The sequence below is a fragment of the Juglans regia genome, chromosome 16 (assembly GCF_001411555.2).
Source record: "Juglans regia cultivar Chandler chromosome 16, Walnut 2.0, whole genome shotgun sequence".
Classification (NCBI taxonomy): Eukaryota; Viridiplantae; Streptophyta; class Magnoliopsida; order Fagales; family Juglandaceae; genus Juglans; species Juglans regia.
Window position 1 is genome coordinate 26,084,057 of NC_049916.1, and position 20,335 is coordinate 26,104,391.

General features: G+C 34.9%; 3 protein-coding genes and 1 non-coding gene across 4 annotated transcripts; all 4 read right to left on the reverse strand.

Annotated features, from left to right (window-relative positions):
* Positions 1–1,806: 1,806 nt before the first annotated feature.
* On the reverse strand, positions 1,807–6,728 carry LOC109002306 (cleavage and polyadenylation specificity factor subunit 3-I). The gene is made up of 6 exons (XM_018979988.2): positions 6,547–6,728; positions 5,685–5,878; positions 5,444–5,541; positions 4,900–4,945; positions 4,662–4,811; positions 1,807–3,604 (listed from the first exon to the last, which is right to left on the reverse strand). The coding sequence occupies exons 2-6, from the start codon at positions 5,832–5,834 to the stop codon at positions 1,961–1,963; spliced, it is 2,088 nt and encodes a 695-aa protein (XP_018835533.1). The 5' UTR covers positions 5,835–5,878; positions 6,547–6,728; the 3' UTR covers positions 1,807–1,960.
* Positions 6,729–7,385: 657 nt separating this feature from the next.
* TRNAR-UCG lies at positions 7,386–7,459 on the reverse strand. The gene has a single exon. It is a non-coding gene; the product is annotated as a tRNA-Arg (tRNA).
* A 783-nt stretch (positions 7,460–8,242) lies between these two features.
* LOC109002305 (multiple organellar RNA editing factor 1, mitochondrial) lies at positions 8,243–12,613 on the reverse strand. Its single transcript, XM_018979987.2, has 5 exons — positions 12,103–12,613; positions 11,050–11,147; positions 10,908–10,973; positions 9,872–10,542; positions 8,243–8,641 (listed from the first exon to the last, which is right to left on the reverse strand). Exons 1-5 carry the CDS (start codon positions 12,489–12,491, stop codon positions 8,630–8,632), a joined length of 1,236 nt encoding a protein of 411 aa, XP_018835532.2. The 5' UTR covers positions 12,492–12,613; the 3' UTR covers positions 8,243–8,629.
* A 5,894-nt stretch (positions 12,614–18,507) lies between these two features.
* LOC109016786 (endochitinase-like) lies at positions 18,508–19,895 on the reverse strand. The gene is made up of 3 exons (XM_018999164.2): positions 19,436–19,895; positions 19,160–19,310; positions 18,508–19,014 (listed from the first exon to the last, which is right to left on the reverse strand). Exons 1-3 carry the CDS (start codon positions 19,872–19,874, stop codon positions 18,645–18,647), a joined length of 960 nt encoding a protein of 319 aa, XP_018854709.1. The 5' UTR covers positions 19,875–19,895; the 3' UTR covers positions 18,508–18,644.
* Between the last annotated feature and the right edge of the window lie 440 nt (positions 19,896–20,335).

A 20,335-nucleotide genomic window follows, 5' to 3' on the forward strand; every position in this document is an offset into this window, starting at 1 on the left:
GAAACAATACAAAATACGACAATCTTTCAAACCGAAAAACATTTAAAATAGCCAAATAGAAATTCTTGAAGAATGTCCCATATGTTCATGTATGTTGGCAGTATTTCCCTCCTTACATGCTACAAACAAACAATGCAAAGGACTCAACAAGAGCAAGACATGGGATATATGTTATTGTAATGTGAGCGAATCTCGGTGCATTTCATAATTAATCCATGGTAACTTCTAATTGGGAGTGTCAATATAATCAGTCATTATACTTTTAGAACATATGTACTCTATTGTTTTCATCAATTTTCAACTCCATGAATGACTCTTTGAGGTCACATAAATTCATGGATTTCTGTCTAACTTTTCAATATGACCCATTGACCGGGATAGAATGAAAAATGTTTTTCCATTTCAAACCATGGATTTCAAACAAAAGTTCAATTTCAAACCATCTCAAACAACAAAACAGAAATCCATTTATCTAAATAATACTACGGAAGCCTATTTCAACCATAGATTTCACACAAAATTTCAATTTCAAATCATCTCAAACAACAAAACAGAAATCCATTTCTCTAAGTAAGAATACATAAACCCATTTCAAACAGAAAATCGATTTCCAAGCATGCCACAAGCTATAAATAAATTATCACTTTCCTAAAGCAATAAGGGGAGGAAGGGCAGAATTGAATAGAAGAAAGAAAAATTATCACTTTCCTAGAGCAAATATCAAGAATTGAGAAAAAAAATGCTTATACTATTTACAAATCAATTAAAGGTTTGATTCAGAATTGATATTTGCCCCAATTGTCTCAAGTAGTAAACACATTGCCCCTGGCCCGTGCACCCTATTCTACTAAGTGCGATATTGCTATTGCAAATTCCACACCTTATTCATCTTCCGCCGCACTCTCCCTCTTTCGGAATATCGTTCTCCCCCCAGATAGAAAAATTAATGAAAGCAATTTACAGCAGCTAGGAAAATTAATGAAAGCAGTTTACAGCAGCTAGCTAGATACGGGATACGAAAACGAAAACACAAAAACACACTAGATACGGGATGCTAGGAAACAGAAGCGGAATGGAGAGAGAGAGAGAGAGAAAAATAAAAACCCTCCTTACGAAATAGACCACTGTCGACGGCACCGTTCGGGAGACGAGCGGTGAGAAGCTAACACCGCGGGCTGTGCGATGAAGTCGTACGGAAGAGAACTAAGCTGGAGGGAGTACGTTAGGCGCCGGGGGGGGGTTGAATGCAAATTTTGATTTATGAAAGTTGAAACGCACGTTTGATTTAAAAAATAAAAAATAAAAAGAATAAAAATAAAAATTACACGTAAGCGAAGTTTGGAGGTTATATAGCATAATTTTATTTTTTAATATTATTATTATTTTAAAATTTAAAAAAATTAAATTATTTATTATATTTTATTTTAAAATTTATAAAAATTATAATGATGAAATAAATGAGTTAAGAGTTTACATTTTTAAATTTTTAAATAAAATATAATAAATAATTCAAAATTTTTAATTCTCAAAATAATAATTATATTAAAAAATAATATTTTAATAATATTTTATTAAATTTTTAACTTTTATCTCAATCCATCTTATCACAACTCATATCCAATTTATCACAACTCATATCCAATTGGCACCTAAGTCTTCTCTTCATAAAAGAAATAAAATAAGGTCTCTCTTTTTCTCCTTTTTATAAGCAAATAAAAGTAAAAAGAAATCCGATAATTTGTTTTTTCTTTTCGTAAACTAAATTTAGGCCTTAAATGATAAAACATTACAACTCCAAATCAATCAGGATTAATGGTGCCTCCTGGAAAATTTTGGGAGTAATCACCAGCTATTTTTAACACAAATAAATTATTTCCAGTTAATACAAAACTACGGAAGTTAAACATCAAAATACAGCAAGAAAGAGATGGAATAATAGGTGGAGAGACTAGCAGTAAAGCTAAGATGCAGATAGAGGGATTGGCTTCACGGCACTTTGAATTCGCTGGAAAGCCGTCCTTACTCTTTCTTTTAAACCTTCGTTTTCACTCTCAACGTCCCCAGTCTGTTTGTCAAGCTCTGCCACATTCCCATCCACGCTAATCACCAGCTTCCCATTTTCTCCGGACTTCACGTCTCCGAAAAGAGAAACAAGGAGGGCATAAGTAACCTTTTCCACCTTCTTTTCATTCTCTTCCTCAGTTTTTATTGCCTCTGACTCTACAACTACCTTGGGGATCTCACGGTTGATGTTTAAAACCAGAGCCACAATGGAGTCTGAAACCATGTCACTCACAGGATCTGATGCCCAATGCAATGAAATGTGTTTCTCAGAATCCTGCTTAACTGTCACTCGATCATGCACTCGCAGTATTGGGATTCCAGACTCCTCGTCGGTTGAAGACTCTACACTCTCAAATATCTGCTTGAGCCGGTGATTTAATACACTGAAGGCACCAGCATACGGGATGGTAATTCTCTGAGTAATGTTTGCAGTCGATAGCTGGGAGAAGATGTGGAGATCATCAGGTGCCATTATCTGATAAGTAAAACCTTTCTTGACCAGTAAACCACTGACAGTTTCCCCAACTTCTGGTGTCTTTTCGCCAAGCCTGCCAATAGTTTTTGCCATTTTCAGAGAGTTGAAGTACATTTCAATAGACTGACAGTTCTTTGGATTGAAGATTTTGATGTTGCGATCAGCAAACTGGCTTATGAGTTTCTGTTTGAGCCTCCCCATCTCATTAGCTTCTCCATGAACAAGAATTATGTTATTAGGCAAGAGCTCTTCCAAGAATGCACTTGTCTGAGCAGAGTCTGCATGGGCAGAGAATGATATGTAATGGACCTGCATGTTGAGAGGAGCAGTGAGTCCATTCATGAGCGTAACCTCCTTGGGCTCATTAATAATGGTCTTAGCGAGTGTCCCTTCAACCACATACCCAGGTAAAACACAAGCATTTTTCCTATCAGAGCACCACATGTCAAATAGTTGTCGTGACAACCCACTTTGAAGCCCACCAGGACTTGCCATCACCACCGATGGGCCAACATCTTTGAAATTCTCAATGCTCTTTATGGGTGATATGTACTTGAATATAAAGGGGTTTGACTTTGCTGCATGTTGGCTGCGTATCCTGTCATTCATTGAATGGATGTATGTCTCATAGACAGACAAACACCTTTTTGCAAGAGGAGAAGCATAATATATGGGAATGTTCTGAAGCTCAGGATGGTTTGACCAGTACTCATCAAGAATCAAAAGCAGCTCCTGGGCACGGCCAAGGGCAAAAACTGGAATAAGGACACGACCTCCTTCAGAAATAGTTGAATGAATAACATCAGTGAAGCGCTTCTCTCGGACGTTCCGAGGTTGATGTTGTTGGACACCATAAGTGGATTCGATTATGCATACATCAGGGGAGAACTGTGGGGTCTCAGCAGCTCGAAGATGTCTGTCTTCTTCACGTGAATAGTCTCCAGTGTAGAGTACTCGAACACCAGCAATATCAACCATAAACATAGCAGCACCCAGGACATGACCAGCAGTATAGCACCAAAATCTAATGCCATTCACCTCTACTGTTTGATGGAAATCGATAACCTGCAATTACTATGTTCTGTTAGAAGATGGATTGAGAGAATAATTAATGTTTTATTGGCTTAAGATAACATAATGTATAAAAATGTTAGGATATAGCCTTGAATATGGATTATATCAAAAATAAAGTAAGAATTAATTCATATATCTAGGTAGCCAACTAATCTGAAGAGTAATGCTAGAGACAAGTTCCAAATATATAAGCCTCGTGCAGGCCTTTTATAAAATTAAAATAATAATAACAATAATAATAATAATAAAAATAAAAAGTGAACCCCACAAAGAAAAAGTAAGTTTTTCACATTTTTTCATGGTAGGGTCCATTTTTTTTATAAAAGGCACGCGAGGCTTGTACATTTTTTTTTATTGGCACCGGGTGTCCGCGAACAGCAAGCCCTCGGCAAAGAGTTTCTCACAACTACACCTTAGGTAATTCAAGGGAAAAATCCCCCAGTCTGATGACCCCTAAAGATTGTTTGCACCCAGTGGAATTCGAACCTTGGAGGGAGCCCACCAAGACCAAGACATTTACCACTTGAGCCAACCCCTAGGAGTTTTGTACATTTAGGGCTTGTATATATCATTATACAAATTCTGAATAAATTATATGGCATTATACAATAGAACATATAGATAAAACTCTCAAGCATTTGATGGCATAGTCTCATATAGACCAAATATGATGCCATGACTTGTTCATGAGACACCTTCAATATGGAATTAAAGGGTTTGAACTAACAAGATGAAGAATAATATTCTTGGAACCTATACACAAATGGGAGAGAGAACATTAAGCAAACTCCATACTCCAATGTGAATACCTTTTTGTTCAGGGGAATCAACGCAAGACACTTGATAGAATAGAAAGATTAAAAAAATCAAATGTAAAACCTGACTTAATGACCATAAAATTGAAATTTCAAAAAGTTCATATGATCTAGGGTGAGGTGTGCCTTGGAAATAACTTTGCAGTCAACCTGAAATTATAGACCCAATTTTGGAACAATGCAAACCTAGAGCCAATGAGAACTTGAAAATGCATTGGTTGAAAAATACAGACCTCAATTTTATCCATTGAGCGATTGATGTCTTGTTCATTGTACAACATATCTTCAACCGAAACTTTACTAACTTTAACATAATCAGTCAAAAGCAGCTTGTAGATTGCCTTTGTTGGATAAGTCATGAAAACTCGACCTCTGAACGTGGTCTGAACAAAGTTCCAATAAATGTGTTGTCAGCAGGGAAAAAAATGACAGCACAGAGCCTTATGTTAATTCACGAAGTAAGCAAGATACCTTTTCCAGAAAATATGGTAGGGATGCAGCATGGTCCAAGTGAAAGCTGGAAGCAGAAGCATCACTTAGGTTAAACAAAGAGGCAAAACTATACATTACATCAACATCGTTGGAAGAAAACTATAACTGTTCCTATTGATAAGTCAATGAAGGAAAATTGCAGAAAGAGAAAACCAGTTAAAATATAATGAAGGAACTCTTGGAGAAAATTTTTGGTCCTGTGATTCCTTGACTCCCTAAAGTAGGGGAAAGAAAGGAGCACAAATATAAAGTACCGCAATCTCACTCAACCAAATGGAGTGGTATTAAAAGTTATATTCTTTGCAAATAAGGCATTAAAATAGGAGAAATAACAAAGATGTGCATCTTGTCTAACAAGCATCCACTTAAAGATAAACTTCCAGACTCAATTTATAAAGTTGGAATCTGGAACAAAATATAAAAGAGCAACTACAATAAGCAGAGCAAGCCAAGGACTTCACAACATTTCATTAAAGCATAAAGTGAAATTTAAAAGAAAAAAAAAAAGAACAGATAAACATACTGAGTGATGAGAAGGACATCAATTGTTGAAGGATCTATCTCATCGAAGTACGGCAAAGCAGCCATGCCCGAATAAGCAGGATGAATTCCACAATCAAACTACCATCCATGAAAAGTGACAAAAAGGATATAAAATAAGACAACAAATGGAAGAAAAAAACTCTATAAATAACCTTCTAAAAATTAAGAGTAACTCGTTTTTTAACTAAAAATGAAGAGTACTACATTTTTAATGTTCATACCAGTACGGTTTTTCCTTTGTAGGACATGTACACACAAGACCGACCCACTTCATTACCAGCACCTAAAGGAGTTATAATAAGTTGATCGTCTTCTCTAGTCACAGATGAATCACGTCTCTTGAGAGATTGTTGTGGCCCTGCTGAAGCCATTCTCTTTTCCTTAACAGGAATGTACCACAAGCCCTTCAATCAAACTGCATCATCGATCACCGAAAAAAGTTTAAGTCCCAACTAAAATAATTGTGGATCTAATTCCAACAAACACCAAATATCAACTTCCAGCTGAACGCCTAATTGAAAAGGCAATAAATTCTACCTTTGGCTGCTAAAGATTTCTAAGAGTTCATAAAGGTAAATTGTTTTATTCAAAAATGAAAAAATAAGTCAACAATCTGAGCCTAACTAAACACCGTTTCTGTGATGGATCGAATTCTTCATAACACCGTATTCTACAACTCAAAAATTATCGTTTTATATTTATTTTATTTTCCACAGTTTTAACCCTAGTAATGGCTATAGATTATAGATAGAACAGAAAGTAAAATTTTCTCGCTATTTCGTTTCTTTACTTCTCTATTTCTCAGCTTTTCATTTCTATTCCTTTTCTTTGCCTTCCCCCCTTTTTTTTCCTCACGGTTTCTCCGCAGCATAAACAGAGAAAGTGCTATGAGGCTTCTGAATAAGATATCAGCAACGCAAAACACATTGATTATCTTAATCCAGAAAAATTTAGACTACTAAATGTAATAAATTCAGCACACACTCGCACAAAGAGTTAATGCGATGTGATATTGAGAGATTATAGGGGACTAGATTTAGGAGAGTGCAGAAAGAAAAGCTTAGAGAGAAAGGGAGAGCTTACATTCTTCAAGATTTCTCAAAAATCCACACAGAGGTAGACAGTGCGCTAAACCCTAACGTGAAGTACGATTCTGCCTGTCTTGCGGTTTGACGGAATGCGCTTGAAATTGGTACCGGGTAGAGACAGAGAGGAACCGCTTCAAGACAAACCGGGTTCCCATGGGTTGAATTGAATAATTTGTTACGTCAGGTTTGGGGTTAGATGGAAATTTTATATTTTATTTTAATATTTAAAATATTATATTTTATTATTATATTAAAATTTGAAAAAATTAAATTGAAATTTAAAAAAATTAAATTATTTATTATATTTTGTATGGAGATTTAAAAAATGTGTAATGATAAGATAAAATGATATGAGAATTTTGTATTTTTTTTTTTAATTTTAAGGGAAGTATTATTTTTATTTGTATTTTTATTTTTTTTAAGGTTAAACACTGTTTTTTAAAAGAAAATGAGATACATTATTAAAAAAATATTTTTTTATATAAATCTCAAATTTATTATTTTTCTAAAAAGAATGATACACACTATAATTCTAAATACCATTTTTCTTTATAATAATTTTAATGGTATATTAAAATTCTTTTGAATAAACTATTATAACTATACCATTATAACTATACGCTATACGTTCAAACGCCAAATAATCAACGTTTCATAATTGTTTTGCTAAAATAATATTGCTGAACTAAAAATAAATTGATGGACAATGTCACCTCATCACAATGGGTGAGAGTGAGTGGTATGTAAAATTTTTAAATAAATAAATAAATCTGGGATAAATTTGTAAAATATAAATGAAAAATGTAAGGGAAATAAAGAAAAATAAGAAAAGAACGACCACAGTGGGAGTCGAACCCACGACCTTCTGATCCGAAGTCAGACGCGCTAATCCACTGCGCTATGCGGTCTGGATGGAAGATAAGTACAACAATTAATACTTATTTTATTAAATCTTCATTCATTCTCTCTCTTCATCAAAAACTCTCTGTTCGAGGAACTTGAGAAGAGGTTACTATTTTACTATTACCCATTTATTACTTTTTTTTGTATTTTATTTTTATTTTGTATTTTATTTAATGATTAAAGAATTGAGTATTAGTAAAATTATATATATTTTTTAATTTTTTTTTTAGTGATTAAAGATGTTAAAAAAATACTTCAAAGAAAATGATAAAAAAAAAAATTTGAATGCACTTGAATAATAGATGAGTAGTAATAGGGTAGTAACCCTATCACTACCCATTTGAGAATGAGAGATGGCTGAGACTTGAGCTTATGATTCATTTTTGTTTTGTTTTGTTAAATGAACACTTGGCATAGGGATCATCTTAAATTAATAAAAAGTTTTAAAAATCGTAATAAGAATTAAGAGAGACTTGAATAACCGGTAAAGTAATTTGAAAGAGAAACAGAGGAGGATATTCATTGAAGAGAACTTGCATAGGAAGAGAGAAGAAACGAGATCCAAGAGCATAGGCAGTAGTTGAAAGCAATGCAAGCTGGAAACGAAAGGATTGGATAGAAAAGGGCAGAGGAGATGTATGGTAGAAACGCTCGAACATTATTTGCTATTTGCTACACGGCAAAATCAGTTTGTTAGCCAATAACTCAATAGGCGCGGCGCTACCAGGTTTATCATTATTACACCATTCAAGAAAAATTCATGCATTTTGTAACAGACCCTCGACAAATAATCGAGTTAAAAAGCCTTAAAACAACTGTTTTTTTGTGCCCAATACACCAAAAAATGCATTGGTGAATCTACAAAGGGGCAATCAGACTGGCCATTGGGGCTCCACACACCAAAAGTTAAAAAAAAAAAAAAAAAGATCAAATAAACAAGTCCAATCTTAATTAACCTACAGAACAGGGTAGAAGCAGAAACCACATCTTTACTAACCTACAGAACTTGGTATAATCAGATATCAAAGATACAGCTTCATAGAAGAAAGTTGCCAGTTCCAACTTCACAAGTTAAAACAAACAAAAAGCTTGCAGACTATTATCGGAAAATCTCTAAAGGCCTTATATTTGATGTCCTTGCTAGGGAGAGTGTAGGAGCCGTTTGAAATGTGTTATCAATATCTCCCCTGCAGAAAGCAATAACCACATGTCATCTAAATTTGCCAGAGCATGCATACATAAGTCATCTAAATTTTCCAGAGCATGCATACATAAGTCATCTAAATTTTCCAGAGCACACGCCACACAAACAAGGTGGTGATTGAGAAATTTGTGAGCACATTCACTTCGACAATAAAAGGATATTAGATATTTCCCAAATAAAGAATATAACACAAAAAGCATGCAACACTATTCCTTTCCATTCCAGCTTTGGGATGAAGATGCTCGACAAGTCACTTTATAAATAGTGGGATATCATCCTTAATTTGGAGATAACACGATTTGTTTCTAAAGACTTCTGAAAGTTCACAATCAAGTTGTCCAACAGGAACTTTTTTCCTGGTTAGCACAGTACAACTTTTTGTGTGAACTGTTTAGGAGGTAAGTTCATTTTCATACCAACACAGGATTGGGAAAGGTAAAATGACCAACAATATCCACCAAAGGATGGAGTCGGTGACTTGGGGTAGGCATAAGAGGGAGGTAAACACTTTCCAAGCGTTTGGACTTCAAAATTAAGATTTGGGCTTCTCCCTCGCCGCAATTTTTTTTTTTTTTTGTGGGGGGGAGAGAGATAAGGGTCCCATGAGAGCAGAAATTCTGCATTGAGAGAATGGGCAGTACCTTCATCATTTTATGCCCTTCTCGTAGTGTGGAACAATTCATGAGTCAATATAAGTTTTGTCTATAAAAACATTACTATCTGTATTGCTACCAAGATGCTTTTTTGTGCATGAATACTTTCAATCCAATCAAAAGCTTCTTTAGATCCATTCATTAGGCGCAGGTGTAATAGCACTGTCTCACAGGCAAGCTAAAACAACAGTACCTCTGAAATGATCAAATAAAAGTACGATATTCAGAAATCATGTTGAGATTACGCTACATATTCACCTCACAACTGAGCCAAAACCCTCCCCAACAAGGGAGAGGAGAACAACGAGAGCAGGATTTGAGATGCCTTGGACAAGGCTGCCCTCATCGGTATCCACATTTACCATTTCCATCCACAAAGTGAACTATACAGTTCCCATTAAATCAAAAGGTCATGATGAAGGCATGACATGGCAATGTTAAAGTCTCCTCCAGCTAAATATCAGATTTTAAAGATGTTCTACTGGTCAAAGGTCCAAATTAATTGTTTTTTTTATGCAAGTAAATGTTCAAATTAGTTTCTAAAAGGAAAAATGTCTCACTTGGTCATTTCCAGTTGGTCCCCTCGGTGCATAGGTCCTTGGCTCTCCTTGCCAGTTTCTCTGCTCCTCCTGTGAGAACCTTTGAGCTTCTCCAGGCCCTGGGTAACCTTGGCCATGCCCAGGGTAACCCTGGCCATTGCCAGAACTTGCACCCTGCCCAGAAGGTTCATATGTTTCTTGGCCCTGATATCCACCTGGTCCTCGCCCATAAGATCCATCCTGTGAAGGACCATAGTTCCTATTAGCTCCAGCAAAATTCCCCTGTCCAGGAGGTCCATAATGACTCTGATTGCGTTGGGGGAAGTCCCTTTGTTCTTGGGGAGAATAATTTCCCTGCCCCCCTGGGTTGTAATTACTCTGATGGGAAGGAACTGGATCTCCCCGCCCTGACTGGTAATTGCCCGTTCCTCCTGGGGCATAATTCCTGTTGTTCATGGGTATATGATCGCCTCTTTCTCCTTGTCTAGGTGGAGCATAATTCTGCTGTGGTGGATGGTTTTGTGGAGCACCATAGTTCCTTCCATCTCCTGACATCTGGTAGTCATTTGAGGGTTTCCATTGCTGATTTGACGTTGAACCCTGTCCATATCTACGATCACGGTTTCGTCCCGGCCTCCCGTACTGAACTGGGGGTGGCCTTGGTATAATTGTTCCATTAATGTATTTATCTCCTGATAAATAAAATACATTAGTCTCAATTGAAAGCTGATTTCCCAACATGGAAGGACCAGCACGTTAATTTCTCAAGTTAAAATATACACTATAAGATAACATGATGAATTAACTCACGAGGACTGATACACCAACTACTAGTTCACAATTTATTTACAACTTCATCATAAAATAATATTATTTTGAAATTCAAATCCAACAAATTAAAACAAAAGTAAAAAGAACAATTTTGAAAACTAATATTTTATTAGATAGTTGTCAAGTATTTGAAAACTAGCAGTTAGTTTATCTGTTCTCTTAGCTCACAATCTGCAATATGTCTCTGAATAAAGAAAGCATCCGTGAGAGAAAAAAAAAGCCCAACCTCCATACTCCTTGTTTACTGGATCTATGTAAGAATCTGGCAGCACGAAAATAACTCCAGGTAAACCTATTTAAAACAAATTGGAAAGTCAGCATCAGTACCAAATTCCAGTTCTATTTGGGATACCAACAGAAACAGTTACCATGAAACTTGTTGGACTCTTCTTCAGTCATCACAGCCTGAAAGCCCGAGTATGTTGTTGTGCTACAGGCATACATTTTCTTTTTCGCTTCTTCCAAACTGAATCCATAACATAAGAATAGGAATGGGAATAAGAATAATACAAGTACCATGAAATCAGTATGGTCACCCGAATAATAAGTTCCGTTCTTTTAGTATTTTTATTTTCCTATCATCTCAGGAACCAAACAGAATCATAAATGACAAGCAGCATAGCCATAAAACTATTTTTTCATTGACACCGGGTGTCCAGGATAAAGTCTGGACTAATCCCGGAAGTGGACAGGCTCTCGATAATAACTTTCTTGCAAGTGTACCTCGGATAATTCAAAGGAAAATTATTCTTCCAATCCGAAGCTTAGCCATAAAAATTTTTCAAATGTTAGATTTTTTCTTCAAAAAAAAAATCTTTCTCCTTTCTTTTTCCTAGTTTTTGTTTTCTCAATCATCTCAGGAACCAAACAAAGTCATACACCAGTAGCAGCTTAGCCATTCAACAAAAACAAAAGAGCGTAAAATATAATGCCAAAAGTTCTTCCCCTTCATAATATTTAACATGAACCAAGCACAAGGCTAAGAAAATCATTCGGCACCTTACCTTCCGAACACTTCGCTGACAAAACGTAACAAATTCAAAGACCATTGATATCTCACTCATTACATTCTTTCCGTGTCCCTGAATTTTCTCAGACGCCAAATAGGGGAAGAAAATGGTGGATCCTTTACAATTATTTATCTTCATAAAGTGTCATTTAAATCTTAAAAAAATCTCAATTACCATATCAATATAAGATTTCTCTCTTTTTTCCCACACCTCTCGGGACCCAACCAGACAAAGTGGATTAAACAAAAAAAGGAATAAATCAAAACAGAGAATTTACTCCTTGGGAACCCCGATTTTATGTTCAAACTTCCAAGCGATTCATTTGACAGAAATCTTCTAAAAACAGAAAGATGTGCGTATGGGTGTGCTTGAGAGTGTATGTGCCTAGCAGAGAGAGAGAGAGAGAGTTGCCTAATGTTGAGGCCCTTAGCACAGGTTTCCTCGTAGGTCTGGACCATTTGCTCGGGTGTGGGCTTGGGGTCCTTCGGGAAATCCATAACGATAAGCCAGTGGTTGTAGTCGCAACCTTCGAACAGTATCGTATCAGGCCCGATTTCCTCGGTGCTGTTGCTATTGTATGTTGAGCGGGCCGAGGAGAGCACGAAGGTCGTCGATTTGAACGGCCGGGATTGAAATAGAAGAGTGAAGGGCCTTGATGACCTGAAAGTGCTGCCCTGGAGAAGTGGGGACTGTAGAGCGGGAGTAGAGATTGCAGGAATTGAAGAAACTTCATAGAGACTGCGGTTGAGGGTGGAGAGAGAGGTTAGGGTTCGACGGAGGCGGAAAGAGTACAACGCCATTGCTGCTGGTGTTGGCGTTACCTGGCTAGCAGCTTGAGAGAGGAATATGCTTCCGAGGGCTTTGGGGAGGTTTCTAGAGAAATGGAAATAGATATTCGACCGTCGAGGGCTGAAGTACGCATTCTATAGTTGTACGATTTGGGCTGTGCTTGTCCTTTTTGGGTAATGCACAGCTAGCGCTACCCAAAACCTAAAGGAAAATCTTGAATTTATTAAAAATTTTACTATACAAAATTTTAAATTCTACAATATAATTAGTATTAAGGCTTCGTTTGGAATCAAAAATACTCTCAACTCATCTCAACTCATCATTACAATTTTTTCAAATCCCAATACAAAATATAATAAACAATTCAATTTTTTCAAATTCTAAAATAATAATAATAATAAAAAATAATATTCTAATAATATTTTATTATCTCAACTCAACTCAACTCAACTCACTTCAACATCCAAACGCAACCTAAGTTAATTACCTTAGAGAGGAAATATATATATTTTTTTTATTTTTGATTGGTGATATATGAATTTAAAAAACCTATATACTTTTTTTTTTTTAAATAATGGCTTGCAACCATATAGATAGTAAGTACAAGCTCAAGCGCTCATAAAATTAGAAAAAAAAAAATAAAGGTCGAGATTTTGTATAGATAGCAATCCAAGTTGTTCCCCTAGCCCATCAACAAGACCATACCCACATTTGATTCCAACGATGTCGCTCGGGACATGATCGGCTGAAATGTTGGCGGCAGATGGTATATATCCGCATGCAACGACATCGTGGCTTGATGATTTGTTGACGTGTGGCGTCACCCAAAACCATATAGCAATCTTAAATGAAATTACTAGATTGGTGACTATCAAATCCGGAATGTTTATCAAATCTCCTCCGATTGCTTTCCCGGCTTTATCATAATTGTAATTACTAATCATAATGCCAAGAAGTTAACAAAAGATATATCCCGAGTGGACGATGCCTACAAATTTTTAAGCTCTAACAATGCAAAATCAATCATTTGGAAAGAAACTCTCCATGATTAATGAAGATAATCTCATGATGATTAGAGAATGTGTCTACAACAATTCTTTCATGTAAACTTGAATACCCACGTGTTTCTATTTCATCTATTTGGGTTGGACTTCTGATATATTTTAATTCACAAATACTAGTGATTAGACACGTATTACGTGAGTTGGATGGGCCCTCGACCATAATATAGTTAGATAGGAGCGTATCAATCCAAGTTGTTCCTATAGCTTACCAACAAGGCCATGCCCACATTTGACTCCATTGTTATACAAAAAATAAGCAATTATAATAAATTATTTGCGACTAAAATAAATATTTGTGATGATAATAGATTCATTTTGACAAAAAATAGTAATTTTAACGGAAAACAACTGGCTGAACTATTACCAGTGGATGGTGTCCATCTGCATGTGATGGCATTGTGGCTCAATGGCTTGTTGTCGTGTGGCGTCATCCAAAACCATATGGCAATATTAAATGAAATTACTAGATTGGCGACTACCAAATCCGTAATGTTTATCAAGCTCTCTCTGATTGCTATCCCGACTTTATCACAGTTGTAATTACTAGCCATAATGTAAAGCAGTTAACAAAAGATATATCCCGAGTGGATGATGTGTGCATAGTTTTAAGCTCTAACAATGCAAGATCAATCATTAGAAAGAAACTCCCCATGATTAATGAAGATAATCTCATGATGATTAGATAATGTGTGTCTACAACAATTCTTTCATGTAAACTTGAATACCCACGTGTTTCTATTTCATCTATTTGGGTTAGGCTTATGATCTATTTTAATTCACAAAAGACTAGCGATTAGAAACATAATGCGTGAGTTGGATGGGCGCTCAACCATAATATAGTTAGTCAAGAGCGTAGCAAGTCAAGTTGTTCCTGTAGCTGACTAACAAGACCATGCCCACACTTTAATTCACTGCACTATAAAAAAAATGAACATCTATGAAAAGTTATTTAGCAACTAGAATAAATATTTGTGACTATAATAGACTCATTTTGATATAAAATTAATTTTAACAAAAAATAAGTGGATGACCTATCAGCAGCGGATGTTGTCCATCTGCATGTGATGTCATCATTGCTCGATGGCTTGTTGACGTGTGGTGTCATCCAAAATCATATGAAAATATTAAATGAAATTATTAGATTGGTGGCTACCAAATCTGGAATATTTATCAAGCCCTCTCCGATTGCTTTCCCGAATTTATCATAGTTGTAGTTGCTAATCATGATGTAAAGAAGTTAATAAAAGATGGCATCCGGAGTTGACAATGTGTGCATAGTTTTAAGCTCTAAAAATGCAAGATCGATCATTGGAGAGAAACTCTCACCGTAATTAATGAAGATAATCTCAAGATGATTAAAGAATACGTGTGTCTATTTATAATAATAATTGAAAAATGATAGTATGTCACATGAGTTTGTTTCTTTATTTTGACTGTTTGTGTATTTTAATTTTTAATTTTTTTATTTAATAATTAAGTAAATGACTTTTAGTATATTGATGTATTTTTTTTAATTTTTAAAAAATATTTAAAGATATTTAAAAAATATAAAAAAGAAAAGAAAATTAAAATATACAATTTATACCATGGACACTACCAGCAGTCAAAAGTCAAAACTAGACCGCACACTACCCATAATGATTTAATGTAAACTTGAATATCTATGTATTTCTATTTCATTTATTTAGGTTGGACTCTTCCATTTTAATTCGCAAGAGACTAGTGATAAGAGACCTACTGCTTGAGTTGGACTTGGATGGGCCTAGACCATAATATAGTCAGGCAATGGTCCGTTACTGGTTACAGCGTGAAATGTGGCAGTAAACAGTGGCTTATCCTGGCAAAGCAATATCCCATTCATATGGGCCATCTGGTGCACCCACCTGGCCAGACTCCTACACAACGATCTTGTAGTTTGTGGACTCGACAAAAAGGGCAAAACAGGACCCATCATCCTGAAATTGAAATGAAGTACATCCAGTGGTATTAATTTTCTGCTTGTTTGGTTACGATAATCTACGTATGCATGGCACGTACACGCGTATATATTCACTGTAGCTGGATATATACACGAGAAATGATAGTTACAATCGTAAATATATAAGTATCGTAAAATAATTTAAAAAAAAAAATACGAGATCTACACGAAATAAAAATTAATTTTTTAATAATGAACTATATTATTTTTTAAAATAATTATATGATGTTTGCACATTCTATAATTATATATAGCATTATTCTTTAAACTAAATATATAGTGTGGACCCTTAATTTAGCCAAAACTCTATCCAAGGATGACAAAATACCACATACACGGTGGAGGACATGCCCCATTCCATCTGTCACATGATACATTATTATTACTATTAAACAGTAGGGAATGTAGCATTATTCTATATATAAATACTTCATATATATCTACTGTTTAATAATAATAATTCTTCAATATTTCCTACTGTTTAATAATAATAATAATAATAATGTATCTTGTGACGGAAGGAATGGGGCATGTCCACCACCGTGTATGTGGTATTTTGTCATCGTTGGATAGAGTTTTGGCTAAATTAAGGGTCCACACTATATATTTAGTTTAAAAAGTAGATGCATGCATGCACCCCTCCACTCCTATTCCAATTCCTTGACTCAGACTAGCTATAGGACCATCCGTATGTTGGACTGACTTTAACATATTAATATATTATGGAACAGAAATGCTATATATCCCGAAAATATATGCTAAAGATGTGTCTCGAAACTTTTTTTTTTTTTTACTTAATGATTAAGGAAGTATTTTTTAATGATATTGTGAATTTTTTATTTTTTTTATAAATATTTATGATGATTAAAAAAATAGATTAAATAAAAAATAAAAAACTACTTCTTGCCTGTTCGGTAGACTTTCGGGCTACATCTCTCGGGAGATGTAGCACTACTCATTATGGAAAATGCTGGTCAGGCTACTTTTGAATTGTTTTTTTTTTATAAGTAAGTATTTTTTAATAATATTATAATTAAAAATATTAAAAAATATATATATATAAATTAGAATCAATCAAGGAGAGCCCTAGCAAAACTCCTAGCGGTGGAAATAGAGCCACCCATATATTATAGAGTAAAACTAGCGTGTCGCTTGCACTTATCGCTGTAAGTGATTGCTAGTGTAAAATTAATACTTTTTTATCTAATTTTTTTATTCATATTTTTTATTATTTTTAAATATTTTTAAAGAAATAAAAAAAATCTAATATACTTAAAATCACTTCTTTAATAATTAAATAAAAATAATAATATTTTAACAATCGGTCAAACTTAATATTATAGTTGGGACTAGGGGTGTCAAATCGTATTAACGGGTTGTGTTCGTGTCGTGTCAATGTATGTACATTATACTTAATGAGTTAACACGAACACGACCAGTTGTGGATTTCATGTCAAAATTTCAAACCTGAACACGATACGGCAAGATAACGAGTTGACACGACACGACCCGTTAATGAATAAGAAATAAATTGACCCAACCCGTTCCGTTTCAACCCATTTACGTTAATGGGTTGAACAGACACAATACGACACGACATGACCTGTTTGACTTCATTGATTTTATATAAATATTTAAATATAAATAATATCTATAAAAAATAAAAAACAAACTACACGTCTAAAATTACAATTCAAACAAATATGATCCACACAATTTGTAATAATATTCATTAATAAAATTACATCTCAAATATAATAAACAAAACATATAATGTAAATATATTAATGTAACAATCCCAAATATAATAAAAAATTAAAAACACAGATCTAAACAAATTTAGAACTTGAAGAAGGAAGTGGAGTGTCTTACTTGCCCTTTAGATCTAAGGGTATAAAGATAAATTTAATTTTCTTAACGAGTTATAACAGGTTGACCCATTAGTGATCCGTTAAGCAATCGTGTTTTAACAGGTCAACCCGTTTTGATCCGAACTTATTAAAACTAAAATTTAATCCGTTTTTATCGTTTCGTGTTCGTATTAAATTAATGGATCATGTTACATATTGCCACCCCTAATTGGGACAATAGACTAGCTTACTCTTATATTATATGTAATTGTCTCAGGGTCGGGTCCTGTGCGTCTACCTACCTACGACTTACTTACCGGTTTCGGATTGGTTTAATATATAGAATATGCAAGAGATGTCTGGAAACAAATTTCCTCTTATTTGATTTAATTTTTTTCTTAAATATCATTTAAATAAAAATAATTTTAAATTAATCATTACAAATTTTCTAAACTTTTAAATAAAAAATAAAAAATAATTTATTTTTTTAAATATCAAAACAAAAATTATATTCTAACAATATTATAATTTTATAATATTTTTATTCAACTTTCTTTTTGTCCCTTTTTTCAAAATCCAATAAATATTTGATTCAAACTATCTCACTACTATTCATAAACTATCTTATACTATTTACAAAATTCTCATCTCATCTAATTTATCAAGCATCCCCTTTTCATATGTAGCTAGCATTCTGTTGAATACTGAAGTATAATATATATTGACATTAAGGTTTCGTTTGTTTATATATGTGAGATGAAAGTCGAATAAAATATTATTAATATATAAATTTTTAATATTATTTTTGTTTTTAGATTTGAAAAAATTAAATTATTTATTATATTTTATGTAGTAGTTTATGAAATTGTAATATTAATGAGATATGATTAGATGATTTGTGAAAATATACGAGGCCTAATACAGAGTTAAGGACATTCGGATTTATCTATTTTGGTCCTCAAATTTATCCCTTGGAAATTGGATATACCCATAATTATTCCGGGATGAGGACAACATGAATAACATTCAAGGCTGACACCTTCCCTTAATCAAAGGGAAGATATAGAGAATAGAGTCAAAGAGAGACAGGGAGATGGCCCATGGGAATGGCCAGCGGTGTTTTCAAGTGTGAAAGTCTAGTTGCAAATTTTACTTTTTCCTTATTCATATCTTGAGCTTTCTTTATTCATATTGGAGTTCAAGAGAAATATATAATCTCCAATTACATGTGGTTAATTGCTAATAAGTGCAGTACTTGGGTATGCATCGATCTTAGGCAAAAGGCCTTTGATTATAGCAATCCAAGTTGTCCCCGTAGCCCACTCCGAATATGTCACAGTATCTTTTATAGAACCCAATCCTGTCAGCCACTCTAGCATCGGAACCACGCCCACATTCGAGCCCGCCATTGATTATGTTGGTGATGACACCGTAACCTGGGACTCGACCAGCTGACCTGTCGGCGGCCGACGGTGTCCATCTCCCAATGATAACATTGTGGCTAGATGGTTTGTTTCCCTGTGCGGTCATCCAAAACCATATGGCTGTCTTGAACGATATGGTCGGGTCTGTGGCTACCAAATCCGGATTATTTATGAGATTAGATCCAATTGCGTTACCGGCTGGCCCATAATTGTAGTTGCTGAAAAATTCCATGAAAAATCCAAATTATGATCAAATTAAGTCCTTGATTCACGAACCATATGCATGGCTAGAAACAAAGAGTAGACAACCAAATTAATCCTTGATTAATATCGATATTCTTTGCTTAGATTAGAGAGACTTACTGGGTGAGTTGAATGGGTCCCCGGCCATAGTATTGTTTGCCTGGAGCGCATGGCCAAGCTGCACTGGGCGTACAATAGTCTGCTTTGTTGATTTCTGTAATAAAGCAATATCCCCATGCATATGGGCCATCTGGTGCACTTGGCCACCCTCCTACGTACGTACACGTACAAAAGTATTATTATTATTATTATTTTTTATGAACATAAAATATTGATCTATATACCAAACACTTGAACGTACAGATCAGTTCTGTGCTCAAAGCTAACTAAACCAACCTGTGGTCTCGTGAGAGGTTTGACCCAAGAAAGCTGCAATCTCCCTTTTACGTGTGTTAACATCCCCAGTTGTGCCAAAGCCATTGAAAGATCGTGCAGCAGTGATGAAAGCATTGTAAGTGTAGAATCCGTTACTTCTGCATCTCCCGTCGTTCCTATATTTGAGCAGTTGGTCAAAAAGAGATGAGCTTATGATGCTGCTAACATCGTTGCCACCAGTATTGGGGGTTGGGGTAGGGTTTGCACCAGAACATTGGCTTTGGCAGCCAGCTCCACAATACTCAGTTGTGCTGCCACAATACCCAAATTGGCTGCAACATAGCCCATTCATACACACAGCTCCCCCGGCCTGTCTCCCACATTGTTGTGCCGAGGCTCCGAGAAAGAAAGCGAAAAGGAGAATCAAAGAAAAAAGCTTCATTTTCAATTTTAATCCCATATATGGGGCGATATGCAGGGTTTGTGGAAGAGAATGTTGAGTATATGTGTATTATATAGGGCCATTTGGATTTTTTCCTCAAGTACTATTGTGGGTCAACTGTCAAGATAGGTTGGCTGAGCCTGACTTCATCATCAATAGCCATGTAGGGTTTATCTTCCGTTTTGTGGTGGGAAATATATGGGGTCAATAAATGACAAGATATTGGCTGACTTTAGCTTATTTGAATTGGGTGGAGTTGAATTATCTATAAACAGTAGTGAGTTAAGATAGAGGAATTAGTTTTATAGAGTCTATTTAAGATAAGTTTAGATGTATTTAGATGTTAAGATGAGTTTAAATATATTTATGAGAAGTTCATGAAAAAGATTGTGGTGCATGTACGTAAAAATGTGTTGAGTTAAAAAAGTTTATGAGTTTCACATGTAAAAAGATTTTAAGTTGAGATGAGTTTAATAATT

What these genes read in the sequence shown, in the direction of transcription:
- LOC109016786 (XM_018999164.2), bottom strand. Translation starts at nt 19,874, where the DNA reads ATGGGATTAAAATTGAAAATGAAGCTTTTTTCTTTGATTCTCCTTTTC. An exon ending in AACCTCTCACGAGACCACAG is followed by an intron (nt 19,311 to 19,435) that starts GTTGGTTTAGTT and finishes GTACGTACGTAG; the next exon opens with GAGGGTGGCCAAGTGCACCA. An exon ending in GGACCCATTCAACTCACCCA is followed by an intron (nt 19,015 to 19,159) that starts GTAAGTCTCTCT and finishes GGAATTTTTCAG; the next exon opens with CAACTACAATTATGGGCCAG.
- LOC109002305 (XM_018979987.2), bottom strand. Translation starts at nt 12,491, where the DNA reads ATGGCGTTGTACTCTTTCCGCCTCCGTCGAACCCTAACCTCTCTCTCC. An exon ending in GCTAAGGGCCTCAACATTAG is followed by an intron (nt 11,148 to 12,102) that starts GCAACTCTCTCT and finishes TTATGGATTCAG; the next exon opens with TTTGGAAGAAGCGAAAAAGA. An exon ending in AGAGTCCAACAAGTTTCATG is followed by an intron (nt 10,974 to 11,049) that starts GTAACTGTTTCT and finishes TGTTTTAAATAG; the next exon opens with GTTTACCTGGAGTTATTTTC.
- LOC109002306 (XM_018979988.2), bottom strand. Translation starts at nt 5,834, where the DNA reads ATGGCTTCAGCAGGGCCACAACAATCTCTCAAGAGACGTGATTCATCT. An exon ending in GATGTCCTTCTCATCACTCA is followed by an intron (nt 4,946 to 5,443) that starts GTATGTTTATCT and finishes TTCTGCTTCCAG; the next exon opens with CTTTCACTTGGACCATGCTG. An exon ending in GCTCAATGGATAAAATTGAG is followed by an intron (nt 3,605 to 4,661) that starts GTCTGTATTTTT and finishes TAGTAATTGCAG; the next exon opens with GTTATCGATTTCCATCAAAC.